This window comes from Octopus bimaculoides, chromosome 4, assembly GCF_046866305.1.
Source record: "Octopus bimaculoides isolate indiv1 chromosome 4, ASM4686630v1, whole genome shotgun sequence".
Classification (NCBI taxonomy): Eukaryota; Metazoa; Mollusca; class Cephalopoda; order Octopoda; family Octopodidae; genus Octopus; species Octopus bimaculoides.
In genome coordinates, this window is record NC_142931.1 from 18,680,862 (window position 1) to 18,697,259 (window position 16,398).

General features: G+C 32.6%; 1 protein-coding gene across 50 annotated transcripts in view; it reads left to right on the forward strand.

Annotated features, from left to right (window-relative positions):
* Positions 1-16,398, forward strand: part of LOC106881370 (kinesin-like protein KIF13A) — a 692,738-nt gene that overhangs the window by 435,016 nt on the left and 241,324 nt on the right. For all 50 annotated transcript variants that reach the window (XM_089350407.1, XM_089350417.1, XM_089350419.1 and 47 more), the window contains one exon: positions 10,224-10,336. In XM_089350407.1, the coding sequence (XP_089206533.1) occupies positions 10,224-10,336 (113 nt within the window). The remainder of the gene's footprint in view (positions 1-10,223; positions 10,337-16,398) is intronic.

Genomic DNA, 16,398 nt, shown 5'->3' on the forward strand with positions numbered 1-16,398 from the left:
TACTCAATTTATGTTCTCAGTGTGGTGCCATTAGGATTTCAAAGGCTTTATTGCTTTGATGCATAAATTATAAGATAACAGAAATCATTATTAGTGCATGTGCCAAGATTTTTCCATTGAAAAATGTACAGTGAAGCTTTCATGGAACTATCTTGCAGGGCATCCTTCCAGTGTTTCTCTTTTTCTCAAATATGAGTACCACTTTGTACCTGAGAATAAGTGCTGTTGGGAAAAAAGCATGTGTAATATCCAGCTGAGTGAAACTGATTTCCCATTTGTTTGTTGTGTTATATCCACCACAGACAGACATTTGCTACTCACAGAAAAAAAATTAAAGATGAACGAACAGTTGTTGTCAGATTCTAAATATGCATTCTCTGCTTAGTGCCAAATGTTTCTATGCTTGGGATTGTCGAAAGTGAGAGGTAAAACAAAGAAGAAATCTCCTACTGAACGTCATAGATCTTTTGTTTTGACACCTGCCATATTATCTTTATAGTTTCCTACAAAGAATTAAGGTATATCAACTCTATCTACATTTTTCAAAACAAAATTGCTTATAGAAATAAATATGGCATATTATTGAAGCTAAAGTTCAAATCAGAAATAATTTTTCCCTTCTATAAAATGTATCTTAAATTTATATTTATATCTTTTTCATTAATGAGAATAGATAAGTTTATTTCATTAGTGGCTACATTTTTGTTTTATATTTCTCATTCCATGGTCTTATTTCTATATCTTTTTTTAAATTTCTTTTATTTTATTTAAAAGACAAAAAAAAAAAAAAAAAAATCTTCATTCATGTTTCCAACCCAAAGAACTTCTTTGAAATATATTTTAAATGTCACCATTAAGGATTGATTCAGCTAAACTATCTTCAACAGCTTTTTAGCTGTCTGTCTTTCTTTTTTTCTTTCTTTCTCTCTTTCTTAATTTCAACACTGACTTGTAGCTAGCTTTGGCAAAAATTATTCCTCTCTTAACACAACCAAACTACTGCAGCATTAGATGTCTGAGTAACTTTTTGAAGCCAATGCAAGAAAAACTTTTTTTCTCTCTGTTGATTTTTATTCTGCACTTGCCTGTTTCAAATTACAGAATTGAGAGACCAGATCAATAATTTTGTCGGTTTGGGTTCCAATGAAATAGAACAAATTTTCTTGGTGTTTTTTTTTTTTTTTTTTTTTTTTTACTATCATTATTATTTTGTTTCATTTTCTTCACATTCTATTAGTTCGCTTTAATGATTTTTAGCTAAAACTTCAATCTGAACATTAATAAATTGAAAATGGTATATACAATTTATGACAACATACAATGAATTCAAAGTCTTCATTGTTAAAATCTTAAAGAGAAAAAACAAGGAAGTTTGTGAATATTTGTTAGTATGTTGTATAACATAGCTTTTAAAGTATCTTGTTGAATATAAGGGGTGGGAACTAAGAGAAGGTACCAGTGAATTAATTAAACATAACAAACATTGGTAATTCATTATGATTATTATGATTATTATTATTATTATTATTATTACTATTGTTGTTGTTATTATTACTACTATTATCATATGGGAGATGGTAGATAGACATTTATTGCAAATGTATTCATATTTACCTATTTTTCTCCTAACTGAATCAGAATTTATTACCATTATTTGTTGTTGTTGTAAGCGTTTGAATAATTTCCATTGATTCTTTCATGTTCTATGACCCGAAAGTCATTGAAATAAAATTTGATGGCGTTTTGAATAGCAAACTCAGTTTACATCCTGCCTAAGAGTTCATTGAAATACTATCTGATATCATTTTCATTAATGTAATGATTAATCCCAGATTGTTTTAATTACATCACTTGATGTTCTGCAATTATGGGTTTTTCCCCCATTCATATTTCTGTGAAGTTTCATGTGCAATTTACTCCAGTGGCTTTATTGTTGGGCTTCCTTGTGTCTATAAAGTATTTGTGTTCACTACAGAGACCATTTTATGCAATTTGTTGTAGCTTTCATATCACGTGCTTCTGCTTTCTTTCAAGGCCCTTTCCTCTTCTTTAATGATGGATTTTAAAGATGGCCTTGTTGTGAATAGGGAAGGATTACTGTGGCAGTATTGGAATTAAGAATGGTTAAAACAGGCACATTTTAAAGTGACTAGTCTTTTATTAAAAACATCATCTTTTTCAAAATATTTCACACTTTTATGCACACACCACACACACACACACACACACACACACACACACACACACACACACACACACACACACACACACACACTGATATAAACAGAATTACTTTAAAGTAATGTATTGACAGTGAAAAATTGACTATATTTTTCTTGCTTACAATATCTCATGTCAGGAATGAATTTCCTTAAAAGTCTCCAATATAATACAAATTTCTTTTTAATTGCAGAACAGAAAATAAAATACTGCCATACAAAAAATAAATTTAAAAAAAAGAAATTTTAATAGCCCACAAAAAACAAAACAAAAAAAACGCACATCGTATTTCAGTGCGGTCTTCATTCTCTTTTATTGAAAGATTTGTCATTTTCTTATTTGTTGATCATGCGGAGTTGAATATATATCTAGAAATATTGAGACAAGTTTAGTTTGTCAAAGAAAAGCTGCTTATACCAAGATATGGCATTTTCCATTAAGTGATTTCCATTTAATGGGCCATCATAGAACATACTTTCTTGGCAATTGTCATTGACAAATGCTAAATCACTCTGCAAGTTTCTTCATAGTTAGCAGTTTACCCATTTATAGTAAAGTGCTGGCATTTTCATTCGATAAATAATAATAATAATAATAATAAGTACAACAATAATATATTAGTGCTGTTCATGTTACTGTTCTTATTATACTCCCCCCTCTATTATTATGCTCTGAGATGTTTTACTTTACAATTCTATCTACATTGTTACTCCGCATAAAATGAGTCTTGTTATGCCATCATGGGAATTGAGACGTAAAGTTATTTGGTGATGGTGGTTATGTTAGCAATAAAAATTTTTGCTAAATATTCTCCTTTCTTTCTGCACCCCTTTTAATAGAACACTTTGTTATTGATTCTATGATTCTGTGTTTAGTTTAGTATTACCTTTGGACCTCGTGGGATATTTCAATATTTTATCTTAAAATATAAGAATATCGGAGTAGGTACAGCCATAGGATTAAGAAGTTTACAATGCAACCATGTGGTTCTGCATGGCACCGTGTGCAAACTGTCTTTTACTGTAGGTATTTGGTTGACCAATATCTTGTGAGTGAAATTTGTTTGACAGAAACTGTGCTGAAAAGTTCCTTGCTTTGGGTAAAAGAAAATACAGGATGATCAGTTAATTGTTAATTATGATTTTATTCAACATATTTCCCTCTCAGATTTACACATTTATTGCAGTGGACCTTCAGTTTTTCTCAGCCCTGTAAAAGAACTTGGAAGGTTGGGGCTCCACCCAGGCTTTTCACGATACCCTTAAAGCTAGGAACTTTTCAGCACTCCCTCGTGTGTATATATGTATGTATATTCAAATACACACACACACACACACACACACACACACACACACACACACACACACACACACACACACACATAAAAATAAAGGTAATATTTATCCCCACTTAAAAGTGGATGTTGGGTTAGAACACTGATAATTATCATGAGAGAAACTATCCTATGGACTTTTGGTGCATACAAGCCCTCTTGTTTATATCGCTAGTAGCAGATAGGTCAACCACCATCACCCTTGAGACTACCAGATCACGTGATTTCAACTTTCCTTGGCCTTGGCAATGGTAGACTGCTGGAAATAGCAGCAATGCCTCCCCTAGCGACATACATAAAATCTCAGTACCTAATCAGGCATTGGTGTTGCAAATAGACAATGAGCTTATTAAAAAATAATTAGAAGTGACTGAAGCAGTATTAATAAGCCGTGTTACCTATACATATAAGCACAGGTGTAGCTGTGTTAAGAAACTTGCTTCCCAAACACATGGTTCTGGGTTCAGTTTCACTGTGTGGAACCTTGGGCAAGTGTCTTCTACCATAGCCTCGGGCCACCTAAAACCTTGTGAGTGGATTTGGTAGACGGAAACTGAAAGAAGCCCATTGCAAATATTTATATGTGTGTTTGTGTGTGTGTGTGTTTGTCTGTGTCCTGCCATCACTTGTTTACGTCCCCAAAACTTAGTGGTTCAAAAGAGACCGATAGAATAAGTACTAGGCTTAGAAAGAATAAGTCCTGGGTTTGATTTCTACAACTTGAAGGCAGTGCTCCAGCATGGCCGCAGTCAAATGACTGAAACAAGTATAAGAATATACACACACATACATACACACGCATTCACTTCAATAAACATAATATACACTTGCAGGTCTAAAGACAAACCTGTGTTGTTATTAAGTAGGATAAATAAATTTGTACATAACAATATTGTAAATGATAAATGTAGAAAATAACGAAATGCATGTATAGTGATTAAGTAAAATAAATTAATTTATACATAACTATATTCTGAATAACAAACATAATATAAATTACTTTGGTGTATTTATATGTAAATAGCCAGTATTACCTTTAGATCTTTTTACTAGTCTTGCGTTTGTTTTACAGATTTGTGATGTGTTTTTCCAGTCCTCATGTTTGTTTGAATATTGTTCTTCTTCTTTTATCATTTCAAGTTGGTTAGGATTGTTTTGTTTTCTTTACCGCCAAACACTCACTCATACATCTTCTTTGATGGGAGATTCCATCGTGTATGTGTGTGTGTGTGAATATATTACTTATGTACCTTTAGATGGCATGACAAGTAACCATTTATTTAGAACTCAACATATTTCATTACACACCAACGCATACACTTTCAAGAAAGTATTCTTACTTTTACACACACACACACATATATTTATAAGATATAGTTGTATAGGCTGTAATGAACATACAATGAAAATACAAGGAAAACGGCTGCTTTGATTTAATTATTTCATTCTTTCCATACTAATACCTTAGTAGTAGCAGCTATACAATTAGTTATGTAAGAGCCATCGAAGATATCACATCTTCAGAAGACAAATGATCAAACGAAACTTAATCTTATATAACTAAATACTTTATTGCTATCACTAACGCTTTACAGAAACATGCATAAAGAATGAAATAATTAAAGTAGTTGTTTTTCTTATTTAATCAGCGTATGTCTGTGTGTTTTATGTTTACTAGTATAAATTGGTGTTGAGTTACTTCCCTTTATGTAACAGTTTCTGTACCTTAGTCTTTCAATTGAGACTGATAAAATGGCTTAAAGTAAGTGAAAGCACATGGGTCAGTGGTTAGAGCATCAGGCTCACAGTCATGAAGTAGTGAGTTTGATTCCCAGACGAAGCTGTGTGTTGTGTTCTTGAGCAAGACACTTTATTTCATTTTGCTCCAGTTCACTCAGCTGTAGAAATGAGTTGCAATGTCATTGGTGGCGAGCTATATCATCCTTTGACTTTCCCTTGGATAACATCAGTGGTGTGGAGAGAGGAAGCTGGTATTTATGGGCGACTGTTGGTCTTCCACAAACAAACTTGTCCGGACTTGTGCCTCGAAGGGTAACTTTCTAATTGCAATCCCATGGCCATTCATGACCTAAGGGGTCTTTTTTAAGTACTATGGTCAATATAACTGATTAAAACCCTTAACTTTTTAGCATACAGATGACCCTGTCAACTGTAAGCCTTATTTATTCACAGTGTTTCAAATTAATCATGCATTATCTAACAGCTTTGAGATTTTGAGGTTGTGATTGTTTATTTTCAAAATGACATTGTTGGGTATGTGTAAGAGGCCAGCTTTGGCCAGTATGAACATAAAACAGGTAGAATATTTGGGCTGGATATGGCCAGTTAAACACTAAAAGGTTAATGCCCAGCATGGTCACATTCATAGAAACCAATAAAATACAACTGCAGTAGTTTTAAATTGAAGCCTGCTGTTGTTAGGAGCTCCTCTTCCTCCTCCTCCTTTCCGATGCCTCTTAATGTATGACCTTTTCACGTTTATGAACCAGTATTTTCAACAAGTGTTACTTTTCTATCAGCAAGAAGCACTGTATGACATGAGCAAACAGTTTCGAACAAATAAACCATTAGAACATTTCAATGATTTTGGTTTGTAACATTAAAGAATAATTTAATTTCATATTCGTTAGCTGTGTTCTCACCTTGGTATAATAAAGAAAATTACTATGTTTTAGTCTTTTGAAACCTGGGGGCAGCTTTCTTTCTCTCTTTCTCTCTCTCTCTCTCTCTCTCTCTCAAAACACATTGCATGTCTGTCTGCCTGAAAAACTGTTCATTTATATCCAGGTTATAACTTTGCCTCTAACCTTCTTTTGTTGTGTTTCTCTTGAGAGTTAGTTAATAGCAATTTTTGAAACTAAATAAAATATATATATATATATATATATATATATATATATATATATATATATATATATATATATATATATATAAAATAAAATGGAATAAAATAAACGTTCAAGTTTGAACAATTATTTCTAACAGTGTACAACTGAGGTGGTTGAATGTATCTACTTTATCTTTGTCTCTTAGGGAATAGAATTATTAATTTATATATATTTTTTTTTATATATATATATCAACTATGTGTAAATATGATGGAGACGTTTTAGTAGTTGAAGTCCTTAGAAAATAAATACCCTGCAGTTATCCTTAAAATTGTGGTTTAGTGGATAAATACAAAAACCTGTTGTCTTAATTTGGTTTTATTGATAATGTCAGTGAGAGAAAATGTCATAACATTCAATTTAAGTACAGTTTACAAATGTTTCTCACCTTCATTGTAGTGTCTTACTGCTTCTAACCATTTATTCAATTTTACTTCCTGAAATGTGCCAGTGTGACACCGAGGCTTTCCTTTATTGTTATTATTATTATTATTATTATTATTATTATTATTATTATTATTATTCAAATGGTTTCTGAAAAGTGCAAGAAAGAGTGTGTGTGTGTGTATTTTGCTTAATTTCTATCACTTAAAATATTTAAAAGTTGTTTCAACACCAAGTCAGCCCTGATCGAGTGTTCCACCCATGGCCATCCAATCTATTTGTGCCTCTAAAACCAGATTGTTTCAATGTGTCCTTCATTTTTTTTTTTAAGACAGAGTGTGAGTTGAGATTTAGTTGTTATGTCTAGCAGATGGAGCAACCTTTCCTGTAAATTCACAGTGTACATCTCATAAAGACATGTAGCCTAGTGATTAGGATGTTGGGCTCATGTTCATAAGCTTGTAGGTTTAATTCTTTGACCAGGCAATGCATTGTATCCTTCAGCCAGTCTATTTAGCCGATAATGAGTATCAGCTGAGTGCTAGTACAGCCCTCTTTAACTCTAGCTCTCAGTGTTCTACTAGATGAAAGGTGGGAGATCCAGAAGAGGCTCTTTGACATAAGATATTAAAATGTCTTTATTGCCTTAGCTGTATTTTTACTCCTTGGTCAAGCTGCCAAAGTACCCTTTATTCTTTATCCTTGTTTCAGTTGTTGGACTGCAGCCATGCTGGAGCACTGCCTTAATTTTATTTTCTTTCAGTTTTGTTGTCGCTTTATTACTGAAAGTTGGTCTATGATTGAGTCTATGGCAGCTGATCTTCCTTGAGTGTATCCTTGAATGGTTGGCTGGTCTGATATCATCATTAGGAGTTTACCCAATGTTTTTTATCTTTTTTTTTTTTTTTTTTGATGTTTCAGTAAGGGTCTCATTTATATTTCTGATTTCTTTAGGTATGCAGTTGAACATTTGAGAACCTCTAAATATCAAACTGCTACAATATAGTATTTTTGCTTGTGATTTTGAAGGTGGTAACTGCATTCAAGACTGCCACCCCCTATGAGGGCCTGTATAGCCACAGCAGATGCTGCACCATCATCAGCAGCTGACACAAAATTCTCCACATTCAGATCCATGGTCTTTCAAGCCCAACAGATAACTATCATATCAAAGATGTTATTTCTGGAAGCTGACAGAATCTCTCAGTTCATGCATTAAAATTCTCTCTGTACACTATTGAATTATAAACTTCATTCTTCCTGTATATTAAATAAGAATATATTTCTGATGCTTTGGAGTTGTTTGGTCCTCTTTTGCCATGTATAACTTCAGGCCTTTTAGCCTTCTTGTTGGTTTGTTATCTAAATGTGCTATAGTATGTTGCATCAATCCCTTTGATATTAAGCTGCCTAGGACCACCTTTCATTTTATGATACAATCTCCATTTTATAAAATGATCTAAATCAAACCTTTCAATCAAAATTTCTTGTTAATAGATGTTTTAAAGGCGGTGAGCTGGCAGAATCATTAGCACCCCGGGCAAAATGCTTAGTGGCATTTCCACCATCTCTAAGTTCTGAGTTCAAATTCTTCCATGGTTAACTTTGCCTTTTATCCTTTCATGTTCAAGTGCCAGTTGAACACTAGGGTTGATATAATCAAATTACATCCTCTCTTGAAATTACTGGCCTTGTGCCAACATCTGAAACCAATATATGTTCCAAACACTAAGTTAAGGAAAAAGTTATTTTACTAAATTCTTAATCATTTTCAAAATTACTTGAAATTTAGGCATTATATTTCAAGAGAATTACTGTAACAAAAGAATTAAATATATTATGATGTTGAGACCTTAGGCATCATTGTTAATTATTTTGTTTTATAACTCCATTTCATTTAATTGCTAGTGTCGATAAGAGAGACATGGCATTTAAAAGTCTGTGAATTTAGAATCATTAACACATTGGACAAAATATTTTGTAGCATTTCTTCTTATTTTTATACATCCTGACTTTAGATTTTGCCTACCATCCTTTTGGGGCTAGCAAAACCAGCTACTGGTCAAGTATTGGGGTCAATAAAATTATCCAACTCCCTCCCCAGAATTTTTTTGTTTTTTGTTTACTTTTGTTTTAATTTTTAGATTTTAGTTAACCATTTTAGAGTATCTCATTGTCTCCTAGAGATTAAATCCTACAATCAGAGCATCCCTTCATAGAAGTTGTGAGTGGCATCCAGTCCTGAATTATATTGTGATTGTCTCAAGAACTAGAATGAAAATTAGAATTTAGGATAGATTATATTGAATTACATCTAGAGTTCAAATTCTATTAAAATCAACTTTTTCTTTCAGCTAACTTATGTCAATAAAATTACAAGTTCAGGGATTGATTAAACCAACTTCATTCCTCTCTCGAATTCACATTATGTGCCAAATTTGTTATTATTAATAAAAGTTCATCATCATCATCATTTAACATCCACCTTCCATGGCAGCATGAGTTGGACGATTTGACTGAGGACTGGCGAACCAGATGGCTGCACCAGGCTCCAATCTGATCTGGCAAAGTTTCTACAGCTGGATGCCCTTCCTAACGCCAACCACTCCTAGAGTGTAGTGAGTGATTTTACATGCCACCAGTACAAGGGCCAGTCAGGCAGTACTGGCAATGGCCACGCTCAAAATGGTGTTTTTTATGTGCCACCTACACAGGAGCCAGTCCAGCGGCACTGGCAACAACGGTGCTCGAATGATTGAATAAAATACCAGTTAAATACTGGGTTGATATAATTGATGACTTTCTTCTAAAATTGCTGTCTTTGTGTCAAAAGTATTATTAAAAGGGCTGCAAGCTGACAGAATTGTTAGCATGCTAGGCAGAATGCTTAGCGGCATTTTGTCCGTCTTCATGTTCTGAGTTCAAATTCTGCTAAGGTTGACTTTGCCTTTCATCCTTTCAGGGTCAATAAAATAAGTACCAGTTGAGTACTGTGGTCAATGCAATCTACTTAACCCCTCCTCCAAAATTGCTGGCCCTGTGCTGAACTTTGAAATTATTATTATTATTGCTGCTGCTACTACTACTACTACTATGGCAGTGAGCTGGTAGAATCATTAGGAGACTGGACAAAATTCTTGCTGGCATTTTGTTCATCCTTATGTTCTGAGTTCAAATTCTGCTGGGGTTATCTTTGCCTTTCATCCTTTTGGGGTCAATGAAATAAGTACCAGTTAAATACTGGGGTCAATGTAATCAACTTGCCTCTTTTCCTAAATTTCAGGCCTTTTGCCTTTAGTGGAAAGGATTATCATTATTATTGTTGTTATTGTTAAATAGTGTCATAATTACTAACAATTTATTTTGTTTCGTTTCAGGTGAAGGGTGAAAAGGTCAGTAAGCTAAGTTTAGTCGATTTAGCTGGAAGTGAACGAGCTCAAAAAACCGGTGCTGTTGGTGAACGCTTAAAAGAAGGTAGCAACATCAACAAGTAAGTAAAACTGGAAAGATTCGCCTATTTTAGCATGTGATTAATTAATGAGGTTCATGAAAAATATCTTTCAAGCTTCTTAAGGCTTAATTTGAATTGAATTTAGATTGAAGTTGTGGAAACAGATATCTTGCTTCTAGTTTATTGCTGTGAAATAGCTGTTGGGATTGAACCTAAAAATACCACTGAGGTGCTGATTGAAGATTCTAAAGAATAATTGATATTGTTGATATGTCAAAATTTACTTGATTAATCTTCTTATCTGAAATTTATTCTCTTTTCTATAAATCCTTATTTATATTCTGTTCATATTTTAGTATTCTATGTTTTCTCAGTTTTCATTAAAATATCTTCTGCTAAACTTTCCTCTTAGCAATTTACTTAATTAATTTGTTCAGTCACATGACTACGCTTTTTACATGTACAAGCGGCTTGGCTATTAATGAATATTTTTCACTGTTTCTGATATATTATTGTTATATCTTATTGAACATTAGTTGAAAATTGACTTTTATATCACTCTTGAAAGTTCATATGAACTAAAAGCAAGCAGCTTGTTGCACTTTTCTTAAAGGACTTCTAGCATCTGTTTTTTTTTTTTTGTTATATAGATTCTACTTCAAATACTCAAATAGAGCTCCAGTTGATTTCTCGTACACACCTATGTTGTTATGTATGTTGTATAAAAAGGTCTTACTAGTGATAACATGCAATCAAACATCTAACAGATATATTTACAGAGACATGAAACACAATCTGTTGAAAGTAGTGGCTTTGTTTTCCTCAGAATATCAACTTGGCATTTAACACTTAATTAATCTTATTCAGTTATATTGGTCCTAGGGCCAGGGAGGTTGGGTGTTTTTACTAATGGTTAAAATAGAAATAAATTACAAGACCTAGCTCTGATGTTCAGTCAAGCATAGGAAGTACGCAATGATGATAATAATCATGGTAATGATAGTTATTACAGCTGTAAAGTGTTAATGTATCTCGGAGCTAAAGTGTTCCCTCAGATTCAATATTCCCCACTCACACACATTTTTTTTTTCTAAGCAAGCATTAAAATATTATCAGTGAGTCGTATCTTTTCAATCTTGAAGTGTAAGAATTATGGACTCATATATTCTATGACTGTTCAAAATTAATAACACATTAAAGACAGAAATGTGGGGAAAAAAAAATAACGTAAATTCTTAAATGATTTATCTTCAAGAAATTTCATAAAAAAAAAAAGTAATAATAAATGAATAAAATGAACTTTTGTTCTAAAGTTCAGAAGAAAAATCAGTGTTAAAAAAAAAATGACTTCACATTGTTTTAGTTATTCTGATAAAGTATACATCTTGATAGACTTTTTGAAGCACTGAAGAATCATAAATTTGAATTGAAAACAATATAAAATACACGCTTTCTTCCTTACAAGGAATTCAGAAAATAAAAAACGAGAATATTTATGGAAATATTCTAAAGATATAAAGTTAAATGCAAAATACAAGAAACGTAATGTGTGCCTAACACAATAGATATCTCTGAAGATTACAATATTTATAAAATAAAACTTTAAAATAAAATGCTACACAGAAAGTATAATAACTGAAGACCATTGAAGGATTAATGAAAAAGAAAAGTGCCAACTCATTCTAATTACTTTATTGTTATAAATTCCATTTCTCATTCTAACCTTTTCTCCCTTTTTTCTATTTTTGGGGGGTTTTTTGGGGGTTTTTTGCACATCTCATTACACTAGCAATATTACTTTATTTTAGACATGCATCCTTTTATTTATTTATTTTTTTCTTATTGTATCAATTACTTTAAGGTAATTGTGCTGAAGGGTGAATTATTTTATGCATAGTTTTGGGGAGGTTTTTCAAAAACCACCCACCCCTTCCTCCTTAGCTGTTTCCTGAAAGGGTATCCATCCATGTCACTCTTACTTTAACTTTTATATCAAATATTGTCTTGTACTGCTTTGCTGCACAACTAGTCAGCTTTATCTCAAACTACTTTTTTTAAGGCGAACCTACTGGAACAATAGTTGCATTACAAATTCATGTAATCATTTTACTTCAGGTTTGCGTTGATCAAACATACCTATGATCAAAGATATTCTAGTCATGTCCATAGGCGCAGGAGTGACTGTGTGGTAAGTAGCTTGCTTACCAACCACATGGTTCCAGGTTCAGTCTCACTGCGTGGCACCTTGGGCAAGTGTCTTCTACAATAGCCTCGGGCCGACCAAAGCCTTCTGAGTGGATTTGGTAGCCAGAAACTGAAAGAAGCCCATTGTGTGTGTATATATATGTGTGTGTGTGATTTTTTTTTATTGCTCACAAGGGGCCAACACAGAGGGGCCAACATATATGTGTGTATGTGTCTGTGTTTGTCCTCCCCCAGCATCATTTGACAACCGATGCTGGTGTGTTTACGTCCCCATAACTTAGCAGTTCAGCAAAAGAGACCAATAGAATAAGTACTAGGCTTACAAAGAATAAGTCCCGGGGCAGATTTGTTTGACTAAAGGCGGTGCTCCAGCATGGCCACAGTCAAATGGCTGAAACAAGTCACAGAATAAAAGGTTTTTTTTTAATTTTATTTTATTCAGGAATAATGTATCTGGGATTGCATTTACAAATGTATCCTTCCTTTTTTAAAGCAACATAGGCACAGCAGTGTGGTTAAGAAGTTAACTTCCCAACCATTGAGTTTCAGGTTCAGTCCCACTGTGAACATTGTTGAATTAGTGTCTTTGTTATAGCTCCAGGCTGACCGAGGCCTTGTGAGTGAATTTGATTGATGGAAACTGAAAGAAGTTTGTTGTGTGTGTGTTGATACCTCTTCATCCTGACATCATGTGATAGTTGTAAATGACTACTACTGTCATACAAGTGATATCATTTATTTCCAATCTTCAATGAAGACATGTCTGGGCTTAGGGAAGTATTTGTTTGAACACAAAGGGCATCTAACTACAGAAATTTTGCTTCGATGAACTCTGCCGGATTCATGCAAGGATAGCAACATAGGCATTAAAACAATGATGATGATGACAACAACAACAATGATGAGGTGTTATTTGAGGCATAGAGACTTACTTGCTGGGTCATAAATTCCAGTTGCTTAAAGTCATGATGTATAAACTGGTTTAGTTAAGGTCAGTTTAATTGTTTAGCTATGTTTTTTCATGCATTGTGTAAATAAATCCAAACATAACATATAAAGGTTGTTGAAATAAGTAATCTCGGATGAAATTGAAGATGTATTTTTTAGCCAGATGATATTCTAGATATCAAAGGCTTTCATATGTCTATGGTTACTTTGTTAAATTATCATTAATCATCAATATACTACTGTTTTCCAGTGTCCAAGAGAGAGAGAGAGCTCTCAGTTCTGTTTATGGTTTTTACCCTCCTGCCTAATACTGATATGTAGAACACCGTTATACAACAGAGAGCTGCTTTATTTTTTGGTGGTGGTGATGATGTTATTGATTATGTGCTGGTTTATGTCTTTATAGATCTTTCAGTTTTCTATGTCTAATATATTTCTATTGGAAATATGTATATAAAATATTCATAACTATATATCCTGGACTTGTTATCCATAGATCTCATGTTTTTGATGCTTACCCTCCCCCCATCTCCTTACTCTCTTCTCACTCATACATATGTGTGTGTGTGTTACATATGTATGTATATGTATAAACATAGATTGATTGATAGATAGATAGATAGATAGATAGATAGAAATTTATTTTACACTACCTCCAAATTGTTGTGTGCTAGTGTGTGTGTATATATATATATACACCTATGCACCAGTTTTGAAACTGTGCAAAATGAGCTTCAAAGCACTGCTCAGATGCTGATATCACACATTCCCTGATATCTTTTAATCTTTTCTAAATACATATCTTTGTTTAAAATGTAATAAGCTTGAGGAAACATATTTTTGCAATGTCCTCTCTGTTAGCTGTTTAATATCTTGACATTCATACATTTTGTATCTACGTACAATATAAGTTGCTTCTGAATAGAACAAGCCATTTGTAAATCTTATTACTTGTAACAATAGGCAGTTGTGCAGAACTGAAAATAACTCCTTACATTCACTATTCCGCTTCTTTCTCTACAGCACTTTGTTTCTCTACAACGCTCATCAGAATAACTTTTTTCTTTATCTTTTTAGTAAGATTTTGATGTTCCATTTGTAGTTATGACAGTTGGTCATCTCTTTAAAATACAGAACATGCATATCACAATGAAGCAGATGAGGAAATGAAATACTTCCTCCATGTTCATTCTGTTTTCATTCACTGGAATTGTAGGTTAGGTTATCTTTTAAAACAGGCTAGCTCTCCATACACCACTTCTTCTTCCTACATTGGTTCCTTTTTCTTTTTCTTTTCTTTTTTTTCTTTTAGTAAAAGCTGATAACAAAAGAATATATCGATGCTTTAGTTTAGCTGAGTTCTGATATGGTTGTTACTGGAAATATTAAATTACTGACTGGAAACTGAAGATGCTTCTTTAGTTTCCCTTTTATTGTTTCTGTCTAATGTAATTCAGCCTTTTCGAATATGGTTTTCCTATCTATAGGGCTTCATCTTGAAAATACTTAGCTATCCTCTAATGGAGAACATTTTTCAATAAAATATGATCAAATTTCAACTAAAACTGAATTAAACAGAGAATTTGATCATATTTCCTTTTCAAATTGTATACAGCTCTAATTTCAACTTCAGTATGAAGTAAAATTTGTTTTATGGATTTACTTTACATGTTTCTTCACCTTTGTATTTATCAATGTGGTTGTTTGCTAACTTTCTTGAGAAATGCTAAATTCTTGTTAAAAACTTTAGAATTTTTAGAACATTTAGTACATAATCAGCTTCCTCGGTGATCTTTTATTTTAGATTATACTTAATATTTGCTGAGACACAGTAGTTAAATCTCTAATTTCTCAAGACTTCAGGTTACTTGTATTCATTGCTACAACAATTTTAACACATATCTCTTGCTTGCATTTAGCAAGAAGATGCTGTTTCTAACAATAGATTGCAAACAGTGAAGACAGAGAGTTCCTTACAATGCGAATAGGAAAAAGTTTAATAACCTTTATATTTCAAGTACAAAAGCCCATCATCAGAAGTAAAATGTCATGCAGGTTACAATATTGCTCTTCAAATCATAGATATTTTGTTTACCCTAGTTATTTTACATGGCTTCCATAAGGTTTCATTAGATCTTTTCTTATATATATATATATATATATATATATATTATACCGCTGCTTTCTATATGTCAGTATAAGTTATAATGGGCATTCTTTAATTCTTTACCTCTATTCAACCAGAAATATCTGATTCTATAAATCAAAGTCTTTAATTCATGTCACAGATTCCAAAATAGCAAAGTAAATTTTGTATTCATTGACAAAAGAACTTTTTATTAATCCCATAGCACAACCCTCTTTGATTTAAATTTTAAATGTTCCTTTACTCAACTTTCTCTCATCTAATATTTTTTTTTAATCCCCCTATAATCTGTAATTTTATAGAAGTTTCTTAATAAAACTCTGACATTTTTCACACATGTGTGCATTGATCCTTCAAACTAGTTCAATAAAACTTATCCTGTGCAAGTAAGCAAAAATTCACGTTACATTTATACAGGGAAAATTATATTGCATAAATTTACAATATAAAAAATAAAAACATAACTTGTCAACAACTAAATAAATATGCATGTCTGAATATAAATACACACATATTTCTTGAAGTACAGTAATGATCTACTTGTTTACAAAACGAACGTTCATAACTAGATGGTGCCACTTAACTGCAATTTATTGAAGACCATTCCTTTTAATAGTGATGTCTTAGCTGCCACTTAACCTAGTCTCTTTCACATTTTTTACTTTCAGTTTCTTTAAACTGATTGTATGAATCATTTTTATATTTACCACTGCTAATTATATTTCCTATCATTCATAGTTTGTTGTTGTTTTTTCTTTTATGTGTGTGTGTTCTTTTTTTCTTTGTTGGGATGGGAGTTCCT